General features: G+C 39.9%; 1 protein-coding gene across 2 annotated transcripts in view; it reads right to left on the reverse strand.

Moving 5' to 3' along the window:
- Positions 1 to 25,082, reverse strand: part of rabep1 (rabaptin, RAB GTPase binding effector protein 1) — a 36,913-nt gene that overhangs the window by 7,143 nt on the left and 4,688 nt on the right. Inside the window, exons 3-16 of one of the 2 annotated variants that reach the window (XM_040150053.1) lie at positions 24,647 to 24,850; positions 21,984 to 22,144; positions 20,062 to 20,181; positions 17,513 to 17,648; positions 16,809 to 16,987; positions 16,261 to 16,371; positions 14,437 to 14,898; positions 13,380 to 13,484; positions 13,037 to 13,153; positions 9,191 to 9,289; positions 6,833 to 6,973; positions 3,135 to 3,324; positions 2,892 to 2,903; positions 778 to 833 (exon numbers count right to left, since the gene is read on the reverse strand). In XM_040150053.1, coding sequence (XP_040005987.1) covers positions 778 to 833; positions 2,892 to 2,903; positions 3,135 to 3,324; positions 6,833 to 6,973; positions 9,191 to 9,289; positions 13,037 to 13,153; positions 13,380 to 13,484; positions 14,437 to 14,898; positions 16,261 to 16,371; positions 16,809 to 16,987; positions 17,513 to 17,648; positions 20,062 to 20,181; positions 21,984 to 22,144; positions 24,647 to 24,850 — 2,093 coding nt within the window. The remainder of the gene's footprint in view (positions 1 to 777; positions 834 to 2,891; positions 2,904 to 3,134; positions 3,325 to 6,832; positions 6,974 to 9,190; positions 9,290 to 13,036; positions 13,154 to 13,379; positions 13,485 to 14,436; positions 14,899 to 16,260; positions 16,372 to 16,808; positions 16,988 to 17,512; positions 17,649 to 20,061; positions 20,182 to 21,983; positions 22,145 to 24,646; positions 24,851 to 25,082) is intronic. The other variant, XM_040150054.1, reaches the window with a different exon arrangement.

The following is a 25,082-nucleotide window of genomic DNA, read 5'->3' on the forward strand; positions in this document are numbered from 1 at the left end:
GATCTACCCAGAGTTTACCACTGGAGGGAGGGAAGTGTTGTCGCACTTAGAGGTGAACCGATTTGCAGGATCAGGTGCGATCAAGGCCTATTTTCATACTTGTGTTTTTTACAGCCTACACGTTCATAATTTGAATAATTTGAATTCTGCCGAGCCACCAGTGGTAGTATCAAAAACGACAGCGACGGATGTCCGCTAACGGTTGCCTATTCACACATCCAGCAGACACAGAGCAACATCAGCATTTATCTGGAGTCGTGTTCCGTGATGTCGTGACAAACTTAAATCCAATATTTACTCTCTGATTTACATTTTTTGATCTCAACCAATTCGCTAATTTTGTTAAGCCGTGTCACTCCCCTATTTTCCACCGCTGTATTTAAGTGTCCCAATTCTGAAATTAATTATGAAATTCATGCACCACACTGTGCTCTCAATTCTGCTTCCTACAATGACTTGAAAAATGCATTATCCGCAGCACGGACAGTGCTTTCCGCAAACAATCCCACAAAGCAATAAGTCATATTTTATGGATGTGAAAATTACGGTTGCGCAACGCGATAAGGGCACGATTAGATACAACAGAAGATTTTTATACCTTCCATGACCATGTGAGATATATTGACAGTCTTTTCAGAGGATACAATGACAGGCATGTACATTAGAGAAAGCTCATACTTCGGTTACATATTTACAATATAATTTTAGACATGTTTAGGAGCTCTGTAACTGAATCTTGTTTTCCCTCAATACTGCATGATATCAAAGAGTTAGTACCTGTTCCTTCTCAGCTTTTATTCGCTCCAGCTCTGTCTTCAAACTGGAGAAAGAAGCTGTGGGATGGAGACATCATTAGAGGATCATACAGTGCTCATCTGAATCTCAAAGCCCACATATCCCCTCTGGGAGAATAATGTAACACCTTGAAAAGTTATTTGGCTGGGTATGAATAATGAAATAAAGCTGCACCTTTTGTGAAGGCAGAGCTGCTTTGCTGTGTGTGTGTGTTTGGCTTGTGTGAAACAGACAGCAAGGGGTCTACACGATAAACCCTAAAAACTAACAGACCAACAGCTTTCAAACTAGTGTTGAACTAAAAGATGAACAACACCAACAAACATGAACCACTCCAATATTTAATGTCTATTTTGGCTTAATGGCTTTTTTGTGCGAGTGGGGGGGTTTGATCGCCAGAAATTAATTGGTTATTCTGATAATCGTTATATGTTATAGATGTTTATTCAAGCAAAGGTTTGAAATATTTTTGGTTTCAGCTTTTAAAACGTTTTTCTGATTTTTTTCTGATTTTCTGTGTTTTATATTCTTTATATTTAATATTATAATTTATGTTCAGTTTGGGGCTGTTGGTTTACAAAACAAGAAACTCAAAAATGTCACACTGTGCTCTCAGAACTTGTGTTTGGCATTTTTTTGGCATTTCTCAGTTTTTTTTTAGGACATTTCAATGGCTAACAATCAATCAATTAAAATATATTTCAAAAACAACCAACAGACTGATAATAATCGTTAGTTGCAGCCATAGTTTAAATGTCATGTTAGTGTTACACGAGACAGAACTGTTAACCAGTATAGAGTGTAGTCCTTTAGTAAACATCAACACATTTGTAAGGTTTAGGTTCTGAGTGCAAAATGCATCCAATCACACGTGTACTATTTTCCTAAGCTGCCCATAGGGACGGGTTCCGATCACTGGATCCATTTTGGATTCAGTTACAAGTTGGTAAAAAGCCCGGATTTGTTAAAGCTCCATGGCCAAAGAATCCCTTATTGAATCTTTCATTCTCTCTTAGATCTGTTTTGCCTGTTTGTGACACTACGAGCATCTGCCAAAAACAAAAAAACAAAAAACAAAAAAACAAAAAAACAAAAAAAGAAAAATCACTGGTGATGTACAGAAACATCAGCTAGGTCAGTAACACAGTTGTTTACAAGACAAACTGACTGACCAGGGCATACAGTCTTAACTTAAGTCTTCCAAAGTGTGGATACACTTGACCAAGGCAGATGCAACAACTGTGAAGTAGAACATTTGTGGAAGGGTACTCATGTCATAGGACGGGACACCTAGTACCTTGCTTAAATATGTATCTACTGTCGGTCATGATAAAGAAAGAACTTTTGTGCATTTTCTAAAACTTAGTGTGACCTGCAGCAGTGCTCCGACGAAGTTAGCCTTTGGACAACTTTAAGTGCATTGTGCATGCAAGAAAATCTTCGATATATTAAGTTGGTATTTGCTAAATGATGAAGTGCAATTAATATTATTTCCACTCAGTTTTTTTCACTTCTGTAGCTGAAGCACAGCCCTGCATTGATGATTAAACGTCATTTTTCCTTGCAGCAAAAGGAAAAGTAAGTCAGGACAGGACAGGGTTAATGAATGTCAGGTCAAAGCCAAACATTGTTTCAGCACATCACAATCCCTGTGGTTTAGGTATCTGTGAGAATTTTTTTAAATCTAAGATGTCTTCAGTCTCTACCAAACAAACCATCGAAAATGATTCAATGAGGGATTCGAAAGGAATCAGACACATTAAGCGGATTCGGAACTGGATTCAGATTCGATAAAATGTTACTGAACCCCATCCCAGGCAGCGGCAACAGTGTTACTTATCAGCAGGACATACAAAAATCCTTGATATAACAAATGAATTGATAGTGAAACATGTTATGACTCATCTGTGGAGGGGACAACATACAGTAAGGTGAATTATCCATTAATGCACATTTTAGCCATTCCAAAACAGTTCAAACATACATGAGGGAACGTGCTATGTTGTGGGCTCACTACAGTTATTAGTCTAACAGCTGTGCCATTAAAACACACATAAAAGCAATAAGAGTGAACTTGTTCAAAGTGTTTGTCATACCTTCCAAGATGTCTGAGTGACAGTGGTCAATGTAGAAGAAACAAAAGCAGAGACAGAAGAGAATGTAAAAATTGTCCAGAAAATAAAAAATGTATGCCGGATACATACCCGCAGAAGTTAAGAGTTTTGAAAACCGTTTGCTGAAGTTTTTATTAAAAAGTATTGGTTAGCGTTACCATATATCTGATCAACGGTTAGCCAATGACCAAACTCGACAGTTTAAGTTGACTAACTGAGTCTCACCTATTTCCTCCTTACAGCCCTCGATCTCCAGCTGCAGAGTGTCCTCCAGGTTTTCCTTGAGACACTGCTCTGCCTGGATCTGCTCCTTCAGAAACAGAATCTCAGCCTTCAGCTTCTCCTCCATGTGATCAGCAGACGTCCGTAACGCCACCATGTCGTCTCGCAAATGCAACACCAGGCCTTGTAGCTCCTGAAGCAGAATCAAACTACATTACAGGCATCAATGTGGGGTATCATCATCATCATCATGTAGCACAATTTGGTAAGAAAAAGAACAAAGCAAGAGAAAATCAATATGGAAGCAGTTCGGCAGACGGGGCTGAGACTTTATTTAAACGTTTGGTGAAAATAAAGCTGGAGAATGTGGCTGTATGCTGATGATATACACTTCTATATGTATATGGTGAAACAATTCAAACTAAATAAAGGTCTGTTAGATTGTATGCAATGTATTTACTATTACACCATAGAATACATCTGCATTTGCTGTTATTGGCAAAAAATGCGTTTATTATCTATCATCTTTATTAAGCTCCAGGGAAATGTTAGTCTAATCCTCACAATAAAACCCACTTTCAAAAGAAAGTAAAATCGTTGCTGCTGCGATAATGTTGCAGAGTAAAATCTTGTCTCATAGTACTATACACTGCTGTGCAAACTCAGAGATTCATTACTCTATTACTGGACTTCTTGGATGGTAATTTCAAGTGTTACTGTAACCAGAGGAAACATCCCCATGTGTTGTTTTAATGCAGGGTTGTTTTTGGTCTCACCGCCCGCTTATGCATCACTAAATTAAAACGTGTGCAGATTAGCTGTCACTAAATAGTTATACTTACTAACCGCCAGATGTAACTGTTGGGTGCCTAATTGTAAACTAGCAAAAGTTTAAATTACTTTTTTTTTTTTTTTAAATAACATAAATATGCATCAAATCACAAAAAGTTATGCCAACTCCAGCCTAAATGACCAAATCAGGTTGATTAATGTGCAAGAAATATGCCCCCCCCCATCTAAACTGTATGAATACTAATAAAACTAAATCAGAAATTTCTCCATTCATGCATGCATAAATAAAACAAAATACTACCTATATATACTTAGTTGGCAGTTTATTAGGTACGCCTAGGTAAACCTACTGCAGCGTAATACAACAGCCCTGCAATAAATCCTTCCTTAATGAAGGCTATAATGTTCAGCTTTTGTTAAAACTGTTTTAAAGAGGTGCTGATTCAGCTTCATAGTCATTTGGAAGGATGTAGTCTTTGGTGCCGTTGAATTGTACTGCATTATACAGAGAGGTGTTGCTGTTATTTAGGCTGCCCTCATAGATATAAATAGGTTGGGCAAAGTAATAGAAACACCTGTCAGTATAACTCAACACAATTCAACACCACCACAAACTGCAGCCTTTAACAAAACCACAAAGTGCAATCAACATCTCTCTAAAACAGTTTCAACAAAAACTGAACGCTATACCCTTCAAGTTACATCCCAGCTGTTGATGCTGCAGCAACTTCCTGTTTATACTGTTAACTGCTTTTGACTGGACAACACTATGGATGTTTCCCACTACTAAAGGTCTTTACACGCTTAGAAATTCCTTAGGTTTAAATGGTGCCACCTCATGTAGTGAATCACTAGTTCGAAACTAACCAGTAGTTACTAAGAAATTAGGAGGGACTTTAAACACAATTGTAGTAATAGATAAAAAAAATATCTGGTGCAACCCAAACCAGACCGTATTTAAATTGTAGTGGGCAAACAAGTGCATGACATCTTTCTATACTTACAGTATCTTAATGATAAATGCTTACAGGCACATTTAAAAAAAAAAAAAAAAAAAAAAAAAAAACACACACACACACAACAATGTGAATAATGAGAGGTTACACTGCATCAGTTTTCCAGCATATTGAAATCATTTGTGTAACTTGATACAGATTTATTTTATGTGTGCAGCTTTTTTAACCACCACCAAGCTGAGAATGCCACTTGATCATCAGCGCTACTCCACCTCCACTAAAGCACAGGCCCACTCTTTTTAATACTCCTGGAGCGTACTTCAGCTAGAGCCTATGAGTAACCGTGTGTGGGAGGAGATGCGTGCGTTTGAGGGGAACCTCCTGAACAGGGCATACAGTTGTAAAAACCACAGCATTTTCACCTTGCCAGACAGCTCAAAATGTACACCAGTGCCATTAAATACTGAAAATGAGCTGGTGGAGTCACAAAGGCATTACCACTGCGGCAATTAGCTTCAGAGTGCTACACTGCAGGGATTATTTTCTCCATAATTTGGTGTCAGTTTCCCCGCTCTCTATGTGACATGAATGGGTATACCACTGCTGATGCCGTGACAGTTTATAAATGGAGAGCAGACTCTTCCTAGCCAGAGCAGCGGGCTGTTTAGAGAGAAAATGGAGCACACCCGCAGGCATCGCCTCAAATGAATCCATATTATACTCAAGCAAATTTGAGCATGTTTGACCTTGGGATCAGTACGTGTGACAAAATAATCTCAACTCACGCTCGAGCTTTCAACACTGACTTACAGCTTTCAATACACTGTGTGCTATTCTCTGAAGAAGACTGTGAGATGCTGTGGAAAGCTGAAAAAAAAGAAAGTACGTAGAGCAAGAGTCAAGATTATTTTGTCACGCTGACGTGTTCCACTGTAAACCTGGATCACCCATGTTTGTTGACCAGTTGTGGAATGTCACTAAGTACATTTACTCAAGTGTTGTACTAAAGTACAATTTTTAGGTACCTTATACTTTACTTGAGGATTACTATATGCTACTTTACACTTCTACGTCATTGCATTTATTTGACAGATTTAGTTAATATTTACATTGTATATTAAGATTTTATGTACAAAGGTCAATTTAATATCAACTCAAACATGAAAATAAGATGTGGATTAAACTACCAAACAGAATTCTATTTGTGTAAAAGAATTAATTTTTGCACAGAACAAGGACTGTGGATTTTGTTCCCAAATCGCTTCCACTGAAATTGCTTTAAGAAGGGATCTCTCAGAGGCCAGCATGGGTCCTTTTTCTGCATAATGAGTACTTTTACGTTAAGTACATTTTGCTGATAATAGTTGTGTACTTTTACTTGAATACATTTTTTAATGCACGGCTCTTACTTGTAACAGTATTTGTTATGTGTGTAAGTTATGTTTACCAGAGGTGACTGCATGGCACATGATCAGATTTGCATTTGGTAAATCCTGATTTTATAGCACTTTATGAGACTTTTATCCTATCTTAACCTTGAATTTCTTATCTTATTGTATTATTATTGCTTCCTATTACTGCCCAATTCGACTAATCATTCACTCCAATAAATGATAAGGGCTGGTTACTAATAATATTATTATTATTATTATTATATTATCAAAACATCTAACAAAAGAAGAAAAGCTCTCAAATGTTGTTTAAAGCCAAGACGTTTTACAAGAGCTTTACAGATATAACATAAAATTGGAAATGAAATTCATTTAAATCTGATCAAATAATAAGTAAACAAGGTTATGAATCTGACCAGACTTTCAATGGCAGCTTTTTGTACTTGACAGTGATACCAGTGACACATTTCGGTTAGTTGCAAGAAAGGTTTGAGGCTCAGTGCCCAGCCCTTATACTGATGCTAACGCTGAGGCTGAAAGATGTGATTCAGGTTTCACCTACTTGCACAGTATTGGGCATCTGGAAGTCCTCTTGTTGCTGTAGTTCTATGTGCAGCCTGTGTTTTCCCTGCAGGCTCTCGTTGTCTCTCTGTAGTCGGCTTAGTTCATCTGCTACCTGCTCCCTCGACTTCAACAGCACCCCCTGTAATCAATCAATCAATCAATCAATCAATCAGTCAGTCAATCTCATCCTGTGCCAGTTTGTTTCCCTTTTTTACCTCCTGTCATATGGAACCAGCACCACGTCAAAACAGGGTGAAGAGTGACTCACCAGCCAGTGCCTTCTCTTTGAGCCACACTCCATCCAATTATCCCTGTAGAGCTAATATTTTGCTAGGTGCTGCACTATGACTCAATTCATCACAGTAATAAGACTCATGCTCCTTTACATCAAAGCAACATGTCGCAAAAGGAAAGTTTCATTGCTCTGGCAGACAAGTTTGTCACCAAAGACCTAAAAGTCTCATTGGTGCCTGTGCTGATACAGCGCGCAGCTGCACATTCATTACTGGGGATGTGTCTGTCTCAGATCTTCCTGCTTTTTTTCCATCTCAATTTGGATGATAATCTGCAAGAAAAAGTAAGTGCTTTTACTTTACCCAGCAATGCATATGGCAAGTTTTGCAGTGATGTACAGTGTACAGATAATGTACCTTTGTTTTGTGTCTGTTGTGGTGGTTGAGCGATTTTTTGGACATGCTTAATTTAACTGTAGCCAAGAGCTGCATCATGTCAGCAAATGTTTATGGTAATGAGGAACAGTGACGTTACGAAACAGTTCCCTTTTACCTCCAAAATGGGACTGGGGGTTTTTTTTTTGGGTTAAAACAAGATCTGGCATATATTAGACAAATGATCCATTAGTAGACCAACATAAATTCAATCAAGAACAATGTATATAATGGATATACACTTAGTTGTCAGTTTGTTTTAGAACTGATTTTAAGATCTCATTGTTGAGTCTTAAGGCTTCTTGCGGGCTCTCTCCGTGCTATATATTTGACCTTTTCGTCGCATACGAGCCAGCACGTAGCCCGTGATCCTCAGCCAGAGGTCTTTAATCTGTTCCCCAGGTGCAGCTGAAAACTAGAGGTGGCAGAGCCTTCAGAGTCGAACCCCGAAGCCATGGAACGAACTGCCTGAGGAAATCAGGTCAGCAGGATCAGTGACCTCTTTTAAATCTCTTCTTGAAACACACTTTTATCAGAGAGCTTTTCCTGATTTTACTTGATTGTTATAGACTGCCCTTTTGCTGGCGACACTGTAATTGGTGTTATTTTTTTCATCTGCTTATTATCTTTTCGGAAATTGTTTTTGTGATCTGCTTGTTTTGAAGTTGTAGCCTTACTTTGTAACATGGGTTAACAAAAACACTCTATAAATAAAGATTACGATTATTATTACTTATTATTAGGTACACCTAGATAAAACTAATGCAGTCTAATTCAGTCAGTCTAAAACAGTCCTGCAAAAAAAAAATCCTACCTTCATGAAGGCTGTAATGTTCAGTTTTTGTTTAAAAAGTTTTACAGAGATGTTCATTCAACTTTATGCTAATTTTGGAGGAAGTAGCGTGTGATGCTGTTGAACTGCACTGCATTATACAGAGAGGTGTTTCTATATTTAGCCTTCCCTCATTGATATAAGTAAGGTGGAAAAAATAATTAGAAACACGTGTGTGTGTGTGTATGTTACACTATGCTTCTAAAAAAGGGGACATTTTTGGATTCTTCTTGTTTTATATTTTTGGATTTTTCTTGTTATATAAAACAAGAAAAAGATATTAGTGATCTTTGGGTTTGGGGCTGTCGGTTGGACAAACCAAGACATCAGAAAATGTCAGCCTGGGCTCTCAAAACTTGTGATTGATTGCCATTTTTATAATATAGGAGTTACTTGAACTAAATACTTTATTTTACTTAGCAGTGGACATAGCAGTTTTTGCAGTGATGTACAGTGTGCAAATCTGTACATTTCTGTTGTGGTGGATGAGCAAGTTTTGGACATATTTAATTGTATTTTTACAAGTAACAACTGACAGTAACAGCAACAGAGAGCTTCACTGTATCAAGAAATATTTGTGGTTGGGAGGAACGGGGACATTACTGCCACAGAGGCAGAGAAAGGTAAATCAGAAACACTAACAGGCAGTACGCATGAGCTGCAATTCAGTTCGGCTGAATATCAGATTACAGAGCTAGAGCCTGTTGTCAAAACAAAATTGATATGCTCATTTGAAGGGCCCAATTCTTGCCAGCGCTACCAAAGTCCTGTCTGATATTAGACTCTGTGACGCGAGATCCAAACACAGCTGACAAAAACAGGCAACACAAGGCCAACAGAAGAATACGCCGCTCACCATCTGTTCCTGTGTGTTCCTCTTAGCGTCACTGAAGGCCTGTTGTAGTGTGCTGAGCAGCGTTTCTGACTCCTGGACCCTCTGCATGAGGGCGGACACCTACAACACAACACAGAGAAAAAAAAAAAAAGCATCGCTAAGACAAGAGAAAACCTTCAAGGCTGCACAGACAGTTATAAATATATACAACAGAATACAATTTATCTTAAGCCGGCGTATGCTTGTGCTTACGCTGTGGTCATTTTGATGAATGTTAGAATACAATGTGTATGAAAACCCAGAGGAAGTTAATGGCCCCTTGTGGTTTTTTTTGTTGGTGAAAATTCTTAATTTGAGAGCATGAGGACATGCAAGAGCTGGTTTCAGGTCATGTGCCGGCTGTGAAAAGTGCCACAGCTGTGACATCGGTCTAAAATTAATCCGAGGTTTGCGAATGGATAGGCGGCACTTTCACACTTTGAAAAAGTGTTTGGTCAATGACACCGCAGAAACAACATATTGCTCTCATATGCACTGCAGGGTCCTTGGACGTCGCTATCAGATCATTAAGCATGATAAAGAATTGTTTTCTTCCTTCTTCCTGCTAGTGGGATTGCTGCTTTGTACATTAAGGTGTCGCACTGTGCAAGTCTTACAAGTTAAGACCTAGAAAACACCTTCCTAGGCAGGAACCGGGCTCTATTTTGATGACTGAAGGTGCAGAGTGAAAAGTGCATTCGAGGGCTGCTGCACACCTTTGGCCGTTTGCTTTACTGGAGGCCTGTGGTGCACCCGGGGTGCACATGGCAACAGTGTAGGATGAGGAGGGATCCATTATCACACATTATCAGTGGCCATTTTGGCGGTTTGTTAGGGACCATTACCAGTCAAGGCCAATTACATCAGGTCCTCTCATCCCCTCTAAAAGCAGCCCTTTTGCCACTGTGTTGTACTGACGGTTGGGTAATGTCTGAAAATTCATTTCCTGGGAGGAAACGTCAGTAATATTCTCTTGCTGCAAATGCCAATATACAACAGCACAAATCTGCCCGGGCCAAGTTTAATTCACCGTTCTGGAAATATTGAAAGCCCAGCGGTCACCACATTTGATTTTTTTTTTGGAGCCGGGGTAACCACCACTGGCGTTCAATAAATGATAAAAAAGCAATATTAAAGATCCCCTGCAGACATGTCTTAAGACATATAAAAATACTCTGCTTGGAATAATCATTTATGTCTGGTGTGGTTTTTCCAACAGAAACTTCATGTGTGCCCTTTTAAACATTACCAAAATTACATCTAGTCCTTCCCGCTCATTGAAAAATCCATAATGCAAAATCCATTCTCTCTGTCTGCGCACTGGAGGCTTCGAGTTTCCACACCACAGCGTGTCTAAGTTCCATACTGAACCGCGGTTGGCTCTCACACTAGCTGGGATGTAATAAAATCCTGCTCGTACGAACTGAGATTGAAGGTGAGCACAAAGATGAACGTGAAAACAGCCTTCTAGTGTCAAACTCACAGAAATCCTCCTGCACTGAAGCCAAAACATCCAGGTGAAAGTGACAATATGCAAAACACATTTTTGAGTGGAGGGGGGCTGTAAGAAACTGGTCTATTGTTTTTCAGATGTCTGGTCTGAAATTTGGTCAATTCAATCTAATTCAGCTGTGTTTAGAAAATGATTAGTCAAATAAATGATTACTCAACAGAAAATTAATCAGCATCTATTCTGATAATCATTTCATCGTTTATGTCATTTTTCAAGCAAAAGTGTCAAAAAGGAACGGGTTCCTGCTTCTGAAATGTGAGGATTTGCTACTTTTCTTTGTCTTATGTGATATCAAATCAATCATCTTTGTGTTCTGAACAGTTGCTCAGAAAAAGCAAGCAATCTGAGAATGTCTCCCTGAGTTTTACTAAATTATAACAACCATTTTTCACTATTTTCTGACATTTAATAGTTGAAAAGTTTAAATCGATCAACTGACAAAATAATAAGCGGACAAATCAATAATTGACAATAATCATCAGCTGCAGGCCCAGCTGTGTTTGTATGTAAGAATAATATCGCTGCTGCCAACAATTTCTCATAAACCCGTTAACCGCCAACAAATAATTCTACAACGAACTGCTGTGTCTTGTCACAACACAGTCGTGATTCTGCTCCAGCACATTCTGCTCATCATCGCACCCACAGGTCTAATAATAAAATGCGAGATGTTTCAGGCTCGAGTTTTGTCAAACCTGTTGGAAGAGAGGATTGTTCATGCAGCTGTTGCCCCGGCAACCTGCTGTTGTTGGGCAAGGAGCGAGGACTGATGGGAATGAATGGTCCTCAGCGATGTACAGTGCAGAGCAGACACAATTTTAAATTGTAATATAATATATACATATATTTTTTTTTAAATGGAGGTTTTTGAACTGTGTTTCCCATAAATCCTGTTCATCTTTTTTGCACAAACTGTCTGGAGAACTGAGATATAACCGTCCAGTTTGACGTCTACAAGGGCACGTAACTTTGTACGGTTATCTTGCAATTATTTTGGGTCTAGTTGCTCAAGATTAAATCAAGGCAACCAGTGGGTCTCACATGTGTAATAACACTTTCACGATGCTGCAAATCACTCAAATTAGAGACCGCAGCTGGAAGACACACTTGCTGCTTTCAGAGCCCTAAATAACTGGAATAAAACCAGTCCTGTGAATCGAATGTACCAACTGGCTAAAGAGTGTATGAGAAAGTGAAGAGATAAGCAAAGCACCAGTTAAAAAAATCGCTGTTAACACATCTCTCTGCCCACTACAGCAACTGAAGCAGCGCACTGGAGGGGAAAAGGGAAAGGGAAAAAAAAAAAAAAAAAAACCTCACCATGCCTTTGCAACAGTAAAGGTAACGCACACTCCGACACAGATGCTTTCTGCCTTCCGCTGAGTCAGTGCACCAGACGTAGGCAGACGGCCTTTAAAAGACACAGCAGGCACTGGCATAATGAGCAACGACCAAGCCGGAACCAGCTTTCATGACACTAAGACTGTTAAACTAACCAACTACATGTGAGGGACGATTCCTCTTCACATGATTATTTCTTATTTCTTTGATCCAAACCTTTCAACCTTTCAGAGGACTTCAGTATCTCTGATGTCCACCGTGAATATTCGCCTGGAAATCATAGAAAATGGATTTTCCTTATACCAGCAGAACTTGCCTGGGAATCAACACACTTTTACGTTTTCCTTAATATCAAAGTAACCTGGTGTACATCCGGTGTACATCCAATGGTGCACTGCAAATAGGAACTGCTAATAACTAATTTGGTTTTTAAATGGTGCCAATTTGCCAAGATGCAAACAAATATAAGCTATAAAAAAAAAAAGGGAATCGAGTTGTAGCGCACTGAATGCATGGCAAAATTGTACTTCCTGTGTACATCCCCCAAAGCACTGCAATCTTAGCAGCTTCAGTTCCAAAACCTGCTGGGGGGCGCAGTCACCTCAATTACATCAGAGCGGGGGCCCACAATAGCGGATTTTGATTAGACCTCGTGCCTTAAGGAAGTCCTGCAGAGTTAATGGGGAATTTAACCCAGAGGGAGACGGCGAACAAACAAATAATGTGGAAAGCCACTCAAACGATAAACCAAATGACTCATTTTCCTCTAGCTATGTTCAATGCTGTCAAATTTAATTCGAGACACACTGAAACAGAAACCCCTCCATAAAAAAAGTACAGGTTTTAAGTCTGAGTCCACACTGTCAGCTGCACATCCAAGCACTAAACCAGAGATCTGAATGGAAAAGAATCAACACAATCATCATTTCATTTTTGTTGCTATGAAGTTATTAATATAATCACTGTTTCCAGACCTTAGCAGCGGTCTCCTCGTTGCCTAATTTGACCGAATCCTCCAAATTCTGTTTCTCGGTCATCGTCCTCTCCAGCTGATCATTGGCTTGACGCAGCATCACCTGCAGTTTCTTCACCTGGAACAGAGTGAAAGGGAGATTCCCCCTTGTGAACAATTTTTTGTCAAACTGCTGATCAGAGGAAACAGAAAGTAGCTCAGTTAAATTACATTCCATCGTGTTTTATCTGTGGACTGTGGCAGTTCAGTCCACGCAATACCACACTTCTAAAAACATGCATGGTTTGATGTTAACAAACATCCCTGTTAAAAAAAGGTATTAACTTGACAGCAAAGACATAAACCTGATCTCGTGTCTCTGCCTCTTGTCCTTGGATGGCCTGCAGCTGCTTCTCGTAGTTGGAGCACATATCACAACGTCGGCCGAGCTTCCTCCCGGCGTTTTTCACCTGGTGGAAAGAAAAATCAACAGAAATTTTTAAAAAACGAAATGAAATGAAATATTTTTTCTTCATCTAGTACTATGACAGAATACCAGGAAGAGATATGTAGGTATTTCCAAGAAGTAATTGCCAAAATATGGTCTCTTTTTACTAGGAAAAATACCTGAGGGATCCTGGGATTTACAATGTATAATGAAACAAAGATGCCGTTTCCAAACCTCATTAACACTCCCACTGTCTATGACAACTATCATGGATATGCTCCAACCTTAAACTGCTGTTTTTGCAATAAACTGATTTAGCTTTTCACTGAAACAAATTTCTCAGTTGATCCAACCTGCAGACCTCCGTCCCCAAATCAGAGCAGTTGGACGGATTTCATAAAGGCATTCAATAGGTGAAGCACCGAGTGCTCAAGATAGATCTAACAATACGCTCCTGTTTCTCAAACTACAAAATAACATGCTTAAATGGCGGCATGTGATGGATCTTCCTTCTCTGCCACTGCATACAGTAAATAAACTCAGATGAGGCCTATAACGATGGTTAGACACCCTCACAGGGTTGCTCGGACGTAAGACTAATAAGAGGACATGCTGAAAAACGAAGAGGATGAAATGATTCTGTGAGGTTGGTGCCACCTCAAAGACGGTGTACTCTGAAGAAGTATTGTTGCTATATTAAAAAGACATTACTATAATCTAACAAATACTAAAGAATACAAGAGGAAAATTAGGCTAAAATAAACCTCATTTTATGATTAATCACCCGCAGCTCTGTAATCAAACTTAATATATGGCGAGAAATCCTGGGGAAACAGTGATATAATCCCAGGAAGTAATCAACCCTTCAACCCTTCCTAGTGCTGTATAAATGCAATGTCCTGCCATAACCGCATTTTACCCCAGCGGGGCATTCAAACTATCAAAACTTCTCTGGAAAAGCCTCGAGGATGCACCTCTTGCTGCAGCAGGTTCCACTCGCTGTCGCTGACCAGCCGGTAGCCTGCAGGCGGTAAGAAGGCGGTGTCGGGGGCGTGGGAGATGCTGGACAGCAGCGACGCTGTCTCCTCCTGCTCAGGGGTCATGGCTTTGATGGCCTTCTCCTGGTCTTTAGTCAGCAGGAAGTGGCTCGCTGTCAGCTTGATCGAGCTGATGGATGAAGTTTCACCAAAACTACTGTCTGTCATCCCGCAGTCGGCCCCCACCAAGGGCCCAAAGTCCGACTCGTCCAAGTGGCTGGCCGACTTGGCCTTGTGGTTTTGGCCACCGAGGCCCTGCTGGGCAGACAGCGAGGAGCCGAGGCTGTCCGTCGACTGAACTCTCCGCAAGTTCTCTTTGTAGGGGTCCATGGGGCCCCCGACCACCACGTCAGTGTCTAAGGAGTGCATTGAGCCGTGGGCACTGTGGTTGGCATGGGGCTGAAAGAGAAAGAGCAAATAAAGTTCTGAGAAAATTATAAATATTAAACATCCACAAGAGAATTATTATTGCTGTTTATTCAAGATGAAGATGAGATGACCGAAAAGCAAATGGGATTTTTTTTTAAAGATGGGCAGACACTATGTTTTTTTTTTTTTTTATTAATCTTCCACATTGGGTTAACTAACACTACATGTTTTAAAAGGTAGCCTGTGGAGTTTTTAGATTCTAATGTAACCCCATGAACCAGTCGTTTTATAAGCGGATCCCCGTTTTCCTTCTACTTGTTTGCACACAAATGAGGACACGCGTGCACGTGGTTGACCCAACACGCATTCCTGCCCGTGGTCTCACACTATTCCCCCGATCTACGGGCGGTGGCAATGCACCAAGAAAAGGTGCCGCAGCAATGTGGCAACAAAAGCAGAGAAGAAGCAAGCAACTCAACGTGGATAGAAAAAAATGCAAGTTGAATATGAGGAAGGAAATACATTCAATAACTTTTTTTTTTATTATTCCAAGTATACATACAATGTGTTTTCCTGAGTAACAGGGTACCTTTAATCTGCCTGTCTGCAAAGCCCAAATGTACAGCTCCTATGCTCACGCTGTACAGATCCGAATCAATCAGCTGATCAACAAAAGGGCATTCACACTGAACGTATTTTGTCCACTGACCATTCCCATACATTTCTATTCAAAGAGACAACCGTGTCCTCAGCGATGTTGACAAAAAGAGAGAGGCAGCGTTACTTTGTGTAAATCTCCTTGGAACAGAAATAAGAAAAAGAAATATATGTGGAACCGCTGATGGCTGGGACACGCCGACTGCGTGTCCCTGCAGGAAGGTTCAGTTTTATTTCTATCACAACACGGTCCGAGTCAAGAGTACAGGAGGACGCAACATGTAAAGTACTACACTGTACAGTGTCTGGCCTGCTTAAAGGAACTCAAGGCCATAAAGTTAGGAAACCCTCTATACATAAGAGTGGTAGGTTTTGATAAACATACTTTAACAGGATACCAGCAGCCTCTTAAAATATTTAGCGATAAGATCAAATATATGCCTGACTACGTGACACTGAGATTTGACTAATTAAACTGTATTTGAACATTTTCTTTGGCTTAAGAATAACCTTTAACGCAACTTCGACTGACATTGAAAAACTCTCAAACTGCCTCTCCCAGTCAGCTTCAACTTTAACAGTCAGGTTTAAACTGACACGAAAGGACAAAAGTGAAGTTGCCACGCTGCCTGTTTGACGATCACATTACTTAAAGGGGAATTTAATATGATGCAAGACGATAATAGCCTGCTCCGTTCTCTCTGAGGGACATATTGAATTACATGATGCTCATACCTCCTCAACGCTCATCCCGAGGAAAAAGTCCTCCAAAGGCTCGGTGTTGTCTCCCCCATCGTCCTCGTGCAGCTCTTTCACTTGGCTCAACCTCTCTTTTTCATCCTCCTCCTTGGATGGAGAAAAAAAAAAAAAAATTAATCATACTGTTGTTTTTTCACATATTTATTTTTTTCCCGGCCACTTTATTAAGTACAGTAAAATCTAAGGCAATCCAATACAACAGCTCAGCCACAAATTATACCTTTACAAAGACGACAGTGTTCAGTTTTGATGGACACTGTCAGAGAGGTATTAATTTAACTATATGTTTCTTATTGAGGTTGTAGTTTGTACTCAGTTGGAAAAGATGGACCGAACCGGTTGCTTAATCTGCTGACTGAACACTGCAAAAAGAAAAAAAAAGAAAAAGAAAAAGAAAAGAAAAATGATGAAATGACATTTTTGCTCACACTGTAAAAGTCTCCCTTTTCCGAGCTTCTCCCGAGCACATCCCTTATCACTGCAAAGACAGTAAACTGGACTGTTTTACGTTTTCTTGCGTGTACCTGGTCTTTCTTCTTCATCTCCTCCACCTGGCGGAGCTGCTCAGACGACAGCACGCTCTCTATCCTCTGCATGTCCCTCATGAGGAGGCGCTGGGACTCCAGGAACTGGTCGTTGGCCCGCTGCCACGTGTGTTTCAGCTGATTGTGCTGCTGCCGCTCCAACTCCAGCTTGTGACAGACTGAGACGGCACACAGCAGAGAGAGAGAGAGAGAGAGAGAGAGAGGTGAAAAAGACGGCAAAGGTGGAAACTGTACTGTACTATACTGTAGTACAGTAAGAATATGTGTAGTAATACAAACACTGCATGTAAATGTGTCTACAGTTTATAAAGGGGCCAACTTTCACAATTTTAAAGTGACTTATATTTTGAAATTTGGATTTGTGCTCCTTTAATAATGTAAATAACTCCTGCTGTTTAAGTTAAAAAAGACAGATTCATAGAAAAATAAAAAGGGTTAATGTTTGGCAGATTGTATACATGTCAAATTTACAAGATTCCTCATATCACATTAAGGCACGTGAGACAGAAGAGAGTGGAGCTGGTGTGGACCGCAGCATCAGCTAAAATGAAACTTTCTGTCCCGAGAGACTGAGGCTGGCTAAGAATTCACAAACTGCACTTCTGACAACTCTACCTGTATCCAACCTGTCGTCGTTTCTTTGATTTATCAAAAGGACTTTCATAAAAAGCCTAACAAAGTACCATCGTGGAGCTCCTTCCGTAGTTTCTCCGCATCTTCCTGGAGGACAGATTTCTGCGTGTTCAGCACGGCCACATACATCTCCAGATCTGTACGACACGACTTCTCAGCCTCGAGAACGTGATTGAGCTCTTTGACCTGTAAGAGAAAATCAGAAACGTGCAACACTGGTTTAGTTTCTTTCATCTTTTAAGCCTGTAATAGAAATTTCTCCATCAGGAGCCGCCTGTTTAATGATGAAAGCTTGCTCCTCTGTGGTGAAGAGGGAGAGACAACTTGAAGCAGAAACAACTGATTTTTTTGGCCACTTCCTGGCAGTGGAACTGACGTTAGCATTCATTCAGAGTTGCCTTCAGTGTTGCTGGATTGAGGCTACTCTTCGTTTGACTGGGTGGGTAAAAATGGTTTTGGGGCAGCTTCTGATAATCTGGGCTATCTTTTGGACCATTTGGGTGGTTTTTTCCCGACCAAAAGTTAGGCTTTGTTCAAATGACTCTGCCCCTCCTCCTCTTCAATTAGTACAGACTTATAATTTAAACTGACAGGGCATAGGCTCAATAGGCTCGACAAGCAGTTACTGATGTGACAGACAAAACCAATGATATTTCAGGTTATTACAACTAGGCTGAAGTTTTTTTCCCCTGTTTAAATCCTTATTCAGTCAGCACTGTCATAAAAGCTTAAAATCTTTTGTTTATATATGTGAACTTTTTACGCTGAATGTACTGTCATCTAAAAAAGTGTAGACCTTGGATTTGGGTTTGCCTAAACTGTACAATAAAACATGAAACAAGAGACGAGACGCACGTCCCAGGACTTGAAACTCCATTAAGCATCTGACGTGAAAAGATGGGCTACTTTCTTGCCGATTGGTTGGGTGTGAGGGAATACTCGCTCTCCTTTTAGCTCTGCTTTGGTCTCATCGAGAGAGAGAAATAACGTATCTGACTCTTCGGCTGCTAAATCCTCTGCTCTGTTCACCAGCTAGGTACGAACTTTGTCTGTCTGGTGTTTGGTAGCACAGAGCTTTTTTTGGTTATATATATATATAAAAAAAATTTTTTTTAAAAACCCCATCTGCTGTGCTCGATGAAAAAAATTGTAGTAGGCTTTGGTCACCTTTAATTCATCTCAGTTAGGATGGATTCAAATGGCGACAAGTTGTCGCAATAAAATATCAAAACATCCATGAAAACGTCCGGCGTCCCCTCTGCCCATCTGTATGCTCCTGTAACACTCAGTTTCAACAAAATACGCTTAACACCACACTGCTTTACAAATATCAGACGCAACGGTCAACAAGTCAAGTTAAATCACTATCACCTGTGAGAAAAGCAACTGCTAACATTTAACACGCGCTTTTCACACCAACTACTGGTGAGTACTTACAGCACTAAAATACATTTTAGGTGCAGTATCATTTTATTTTATTTTTTTGTCCTTGTACAGAAATGAAATAGATCCTTTTTAATGAGTGTACAAATCATGAGATCACTGTATAATACTATTAATTCTGTAATACTCCATAAAACTCTTACAAGCAATACAAAGATCGAATCAAAGACTTTCACATGGCTTCCGCGTGGGTTCACCAAGTTAAATCTAAGACTTTTTAAACACCATTTTATTACCGCATAGAATTAAATTTAATATCTACATAACAGCCAAAGCATGAAAAGTATAAAGTAAAGCCAGAAGGAGTGATAAAACCTAGAGTTATTTACTATTTACATTAATTTACTGACATCTATATCACATTTTTGTCAGTGCTTCACAGGTGTATATACAACCGTTTCTAATAATACAATTAATTAAATTAACCAATTAAAAAATATTTATTTGTATATGAATCTTACAGGTCAGATGTTCAGAACAATGCCAGCAAAATGTCAAACACGAATTAAATTCAATAAACCATCTTATTACCTAAAAAGAATGTAATAATGCAACAGCCTGTCACATATTTTTTTGTAAACCTTTTACTTACTCTATATGTTATTTACTCTAATATAGGTACTTTCTGAATGTCTTTCCGTGATCACAACATAGCATAAAAACTTTTACTCCTGAAGTCTGTCTGGGACATTATGTCCTACAGACAGTGTGCTGCTCAGATCTGTCCCGTCCACTGATTCCTTCGAGTCCAGACTCAAAAACGCACTTTTGTTCTTGAGCGTTTGGATCCACGTGATGTGGTTTTTTTTTTTATGCCTTTGACTATGTTTGTTGATGGTTGCCGTTTGTTATATGGTTGTTTCGTTTTTAGTCTTTTGTTCCGATTTTATTGCCCGAGTGTTTATTGATTTTATACTAAACAGCGCTTTGGTCAACTTGCGTTGTTTTAAAATGTGCTCTATAAATAAATGTGGCTTGACTTGACTTGACTTGCACTGAGGGAAGGTACATAAAAATCCTGCTAATATAGTGAACCATTTCAAATTCAGTTTTCTTAGGAAGAGCAGCTGCCGTGCCTTGTAATTATAATTCCTAGTTAACATCGTCTGAAGCATTTAATTTTCCACACTGAATCACCGGCTTAGTGCTGACTGACCTTAGAGGCCTCCAGTTCCTTCACGCGGTCCTCGGCCGTAGTCAGTTTGGCTTTCAGGGCTGCGATCTCCTGCTCCATGGGCATCACCACCGACCGCAGCTTCTCGGCATCCTCCTGGGCCTTTAAAGGGTTTCAAACTCCCGCATTAACGAATGTATATAGCCATACCGGTTACAATTCCTAGATACAATTTCCTTGTACAGCTGTAAAAACAGAATATAACGTTCTTACAGAGACTGAGACTGTGCTTTGGTCTGATAACATCCAAACAAAAGAGATTTATGCTGGTATAATTCAGTCTTTACGTGGAAATAATTCAGATTGATACAAGGTAGAGAATTATACCCAAAAACATGGAGTGATACTACAGCGTCCCGGAGTTAAAATGACTGGAGATCAGCAAAAACAAGACTTTCAGGGGCTGTTAAGCTACTCTTTAAAGACACAGTGAAATGGAGAATACATTTTTTCAAGCGTTAAATCTGTATCCCTGTCGTAATTGTTTAGTTGTCTCTTGGTTTCTGTCAAAATCAGTTTGAGTATCTATACATCAAAATCTCAAAATGTCTTTTCTCCTCCTGTAACACATTAAAATATTTTTGAGGCCTCATCCTGAACTATACATACATTTTAGCGATGTAACAATTTATTTCTCAATTAATCCATTAATCTGTAAATGGTCTGTAAAATGTCAGAAAACAGTGACAAGGTCCCGTTAAAATTTCTTGCAGCCCAACGTATTCACATATCTTGTTTTATTCGACCTATCAAACCCAAAGCTGTTTACTATCATACATGACAAAAAAAAAATCATCAAAGCCTCACATCTGAGAAGCTGAAACCAGGAAATGGGTTTAGTATTTTTGCTTATAAAATGACTTAATAATTAATCGATTATCAAATTTGCAGATTAATTTTCTGTCAAAGGATTAACTGATTTACTGGATACATTTATCCAGTAAAAGGTGATTTGGGGCGACTAGTTAACCCGTCCATTATATAAAAGCATTCTTTACCATTAGTTTGTGGCTCGTAACAGCTTGCAGAGCAGTATCATGGGATTGGATTTTGGTTGAGTGGAAGCTTTGCTTACGTTTCCAAAGAGCATGATTGCGGTCTGATTTATTAATTTCTCAATCATCCTCCACGTCCCGATCTACAAAACGCCCACAGTCCTTTACAGCTCCGTATCGCTTTATATTCGCTAAGCTACGCCCGCCTTTGAGCGATCCAAAGAAATCTGAAGGATCTGAGATAAATCTGTCTTGTAATCTCACCTCGCCCACATATTCGGTTTTACTCTGAAATATGTCCCATTACAGAAGATAAAGACACTCTACTGCTGTGTCACTGGAACTTCAAGAGTAAAATCCAAAACAGTCTGGTGTCTCAGCGTAGTCTATACATGACCGGTTCAGTTTGGCTGGAAACTGTTTGCTGCTTTCCATTCTGTGGGAAATCTGAATCCATTTCATAGACACTTATTGTTGGCCATGAAAATTGTTAAATTTAAATGAGTATGATATGAATATCAGCCACCAGCAGCCTAAATCTTAAAAGCCCCAGAATGAATTTTGGCATCGACCTGCAAAAATTCAATATTGGTCAGCAGCTAGAAAGCAGTGCAGCCGGCTCAAGTACGTGACACATTTGCGAGCTGTTCTCAGGCACTCATCTTGTTTCTTTTTTTTCTAGGGGGGAAATTCAAGCAGAAAACGTGTGAAACTTCAGACTGCATATCTGCACAAAATATCAGCTCTGCAGCTTCACACACAAAAAGAGCCACCAAACCGCAGACCATTGATTTCCCAGAGCACAGCAGTGAAGAACACTGTTAGTGCTTCATATAAAAGACAGACACAGCAGACATGATGCGAGTATATTCCTGCTGTAAAATAAAAAAAAAATAAAAACTGGCCTACTTTTTTCATTTCATCCTCCAGGTTTTCCTCCTCCTGGCCCTCAGTGAGGCGTCGTCTCAGGTCACCCAGTTCCCTCTCCATTGCCTCGCGGTACTGGTTCCACTGGGCCCGCTCCTGCTCCAGGCGCTGGTGGAACTGGACCTCATACTCACACACTGTTTCTGTGGGACGGCAGAGAGGAAGCATACAATTAAAAAAAGAACACATACTCATAAATCATTTAGGCCAGCATGAAACCCTAAAGTTGGTTCTGTTTTCTGATACTGAAAAAAATAGGTACATTCTTTTTGATACTTAATTCAAGATATCTACAGTTTTTCCTAGAATATTCCCTTATCATAGCCACGTAAACATCTGCAGTATAAAAGCTATCGATGCACGTTGCAATGTATGTAGAATATGCCCGTTTATTCAGTCTATAGCTGGGTTTGTAAAACCAGACAGTTGCTGTAGTTAAACTTGAATTCACGAACACTGAATGTTACAAACTTCCAGTGGATACGATTCAATATGTAAGATGAAACAAATCTTTACATATTCTACAGTGCACATGCTGAAATTTCAGGACTGCAACCAACTATTATTAATCTGACAAATACTCTGTTGATTATTCCATTAATCGTCAGAATACAGTTAAGATGCCCAACACCAGTTCTCAGAGCCAAAGATGACTTCTTTAAAACGCTTGTTTTGCGCAAAAAATTATTCTTACTGAAAAGATATTCAGTTAAGTTTCTTATTAAGACGTATAAAACAGGAAGTCTTTACATTTGAAGGGCTGTAACCAGCATATCTTTGGCATTTTTTCCATGAAGAATTACTCAAACAATCAATTATCAAAATTGTTAGCAATTATTTTTCGTCAAATTTACAAATCAACCAATATTTTAAACTCTATAAAATGTATTTGTGCTCATCTATTCTCTCTCTACTTTCATTTAGTTTTATCTAAGCATTTCCGACACAAGCACTATCTTTTTTTTTTTTTTTTTTTGCTGAGGGCACATATAAACTATGCAACAGCAACAACGTTACGAGTTCACTGCGTGCCACATTGTGCGATATGGGCCCAATAATCTGGTCTAATCTAATCTGAACTGATCTTGGTCTGAATGTGCGCCAGGCAGCAGAGCCTCGACTTTAATCCATGTCAGGCGGTACAGCGAATGTATCCTGTATCGCAGTGCTGCGAAGTAAATACAAAAATAAAGAAATGCACGTGTCACAGCCGAGATGTCGCAATCTCGACATTTCAGTAAGAATTTTGACACAGCATGTGTTGGGTTGCCTAATAATCTAAGACCACCGTCTCCTTCGACGGCTGTCAGTTTTCATCTGGTACAGCCTAAAACGACACAGTGTAAAGGGGACTTGGCAGGCGATGATCATCGTCACCGTACAAATGACAGTATTTGTGAACAGGTCTTTTTCACAGGAGACATTTTGACATGTCACAGTAGAAAAGGCACCGGTATAAACGATAAAATGATTTTTAAAAAATGAATGATGGTTGACATTAGAGTAGCTGCTTTGGTTTCAGGGACCTGGTACTGTGCAGGCAGATTCGCCGTCACACTAGCATAGTTTCCATTTAAATTTAGAGAAAAATTTTAACCAAATTTCCGGGAAATGCGTAAAAGAAAATGCAAATTAAAGTGCGTGTCTTTCCGCTGCTGTTATGTAAATATTAGGCCAAGATAAGCAGCTGGTGGCATTAATTCTCCGGTCAGGTGCCATTAGACTGCTGCAGAAGAAGAAAATTAAAAAGAGACTTGAGTCAAACGTCAAGTAATGGGGAAACTGTGTATATGTCATTAATCTTTGTCTCATGTATTATTCTACTCATCACTCCACACAGATCTGATGACTGCTACAATTTTTTCGTCTTTTTCAGTGACGCCTGACTTTTCAGTCACATGCTTCGTGCACGTCATGACCTATTTGCTAAGCCTGTCCAACCCACTAATTTCTGGGGTTTTCATTCAGGTTTCTCATGCAAAAAAACTGAAAGTGAGTCTAAAAACATCTGGGTGGAAAGTGTCACGGCTTGCTGGGACACTTGAATAGAACGGAGCCGTCGTTGTTGTTGTTATGCGTAACAACTGTGGCTTCCAAACTATTGGAAAAAAGTAAAAATGTCTGCACTGACGCGTGTCTGTGTGCCTCGCTACCCCTCACCTCCTACACATCGGCCACTTCTCCGGTCTCTTCATGCCACGTCAAATGAAATGTACGGGAGGGATCTTAACTGTCTCGCTCCCTTTTTCTGTCTCAGTCTCTGCTCTCCTCACTCACCCAAAATACAGACCAGTTTCTCTTGTCCACCCATAGCAAGCAGTGTTATGGTAAGGACGCATGTTAAATAGAGAAGTGCAACTCTGCAAATGAACACAACTGCATAATTTCACACCAGCAAACATTTGCCAGCTAAGATCAAATCCCCCTCGTCTGGCTCTAGACGGCTTCATTAACGCTCATAAGAGCGCTCATAAATATGTGTATAATAAATGTTGTTTATGCCAGGAGGCAGATTTTAAAGTTTGATTCCGTTGAAAACCAAGGAAAATTTGGTGAAGCTTAATAATGCTCTTTGTTAAATGATACTCTAGGATTAGAAACAGAGGTTTTCACAGCGCAGTGACATTTAGGAGTAGCTTAAGTACCTTTCATGATGGCCTGCAGCGAGGCCACCTCTTCCTGCCACTGGCTGCGGACCTGGTCGATGGCTTCCTGCTTGGTGTTTTCCGACACGGTGGCCACGGCTTTGATGGTCTCTATCTCGGCCCGGGCCTGGGCCAGCTGGGTCTGGACGGAGCCCAGCTCTGCCTGGGCGCCCTCCAGCGCCACAGTCTGCCTCTTCAGCTCCTCTGGAGAGGGACAAGACAGATCAAAGACGTCATCATGAACGACGGAGGAGAGGCAAATGTGCAATTAGAGAAAGAAGTGGGAGAGACATAAAAAAAAAAAGCACAGATCAAGAAAAAGCCACAAAATGCTGGTGTTATTACTCAGGTTTAGATGTGCTTTATGAGTATCTCAGATAGAGACCTTATTACTTATATCAGGTCTTACGGTAATGGTTCATCTGGCAAAGGAAGC

This window comes from Xiphias gladius, chromosome 17, assembly GCF_016859285.1.
Source record: "Xiphias gladius isolate SHS-SW01 ecotype Sanya breed wild chromosome 17, ASM1685928v1, whole genome shotgun sequence".
Classification (NCBI taxonomy): domain Eukaryota; kingdom Metazoa; phylum Chordata; class Actinopteri; order Istiophoriformes; family Xiphiidae; genus Xiphias; species Xiphias gladius.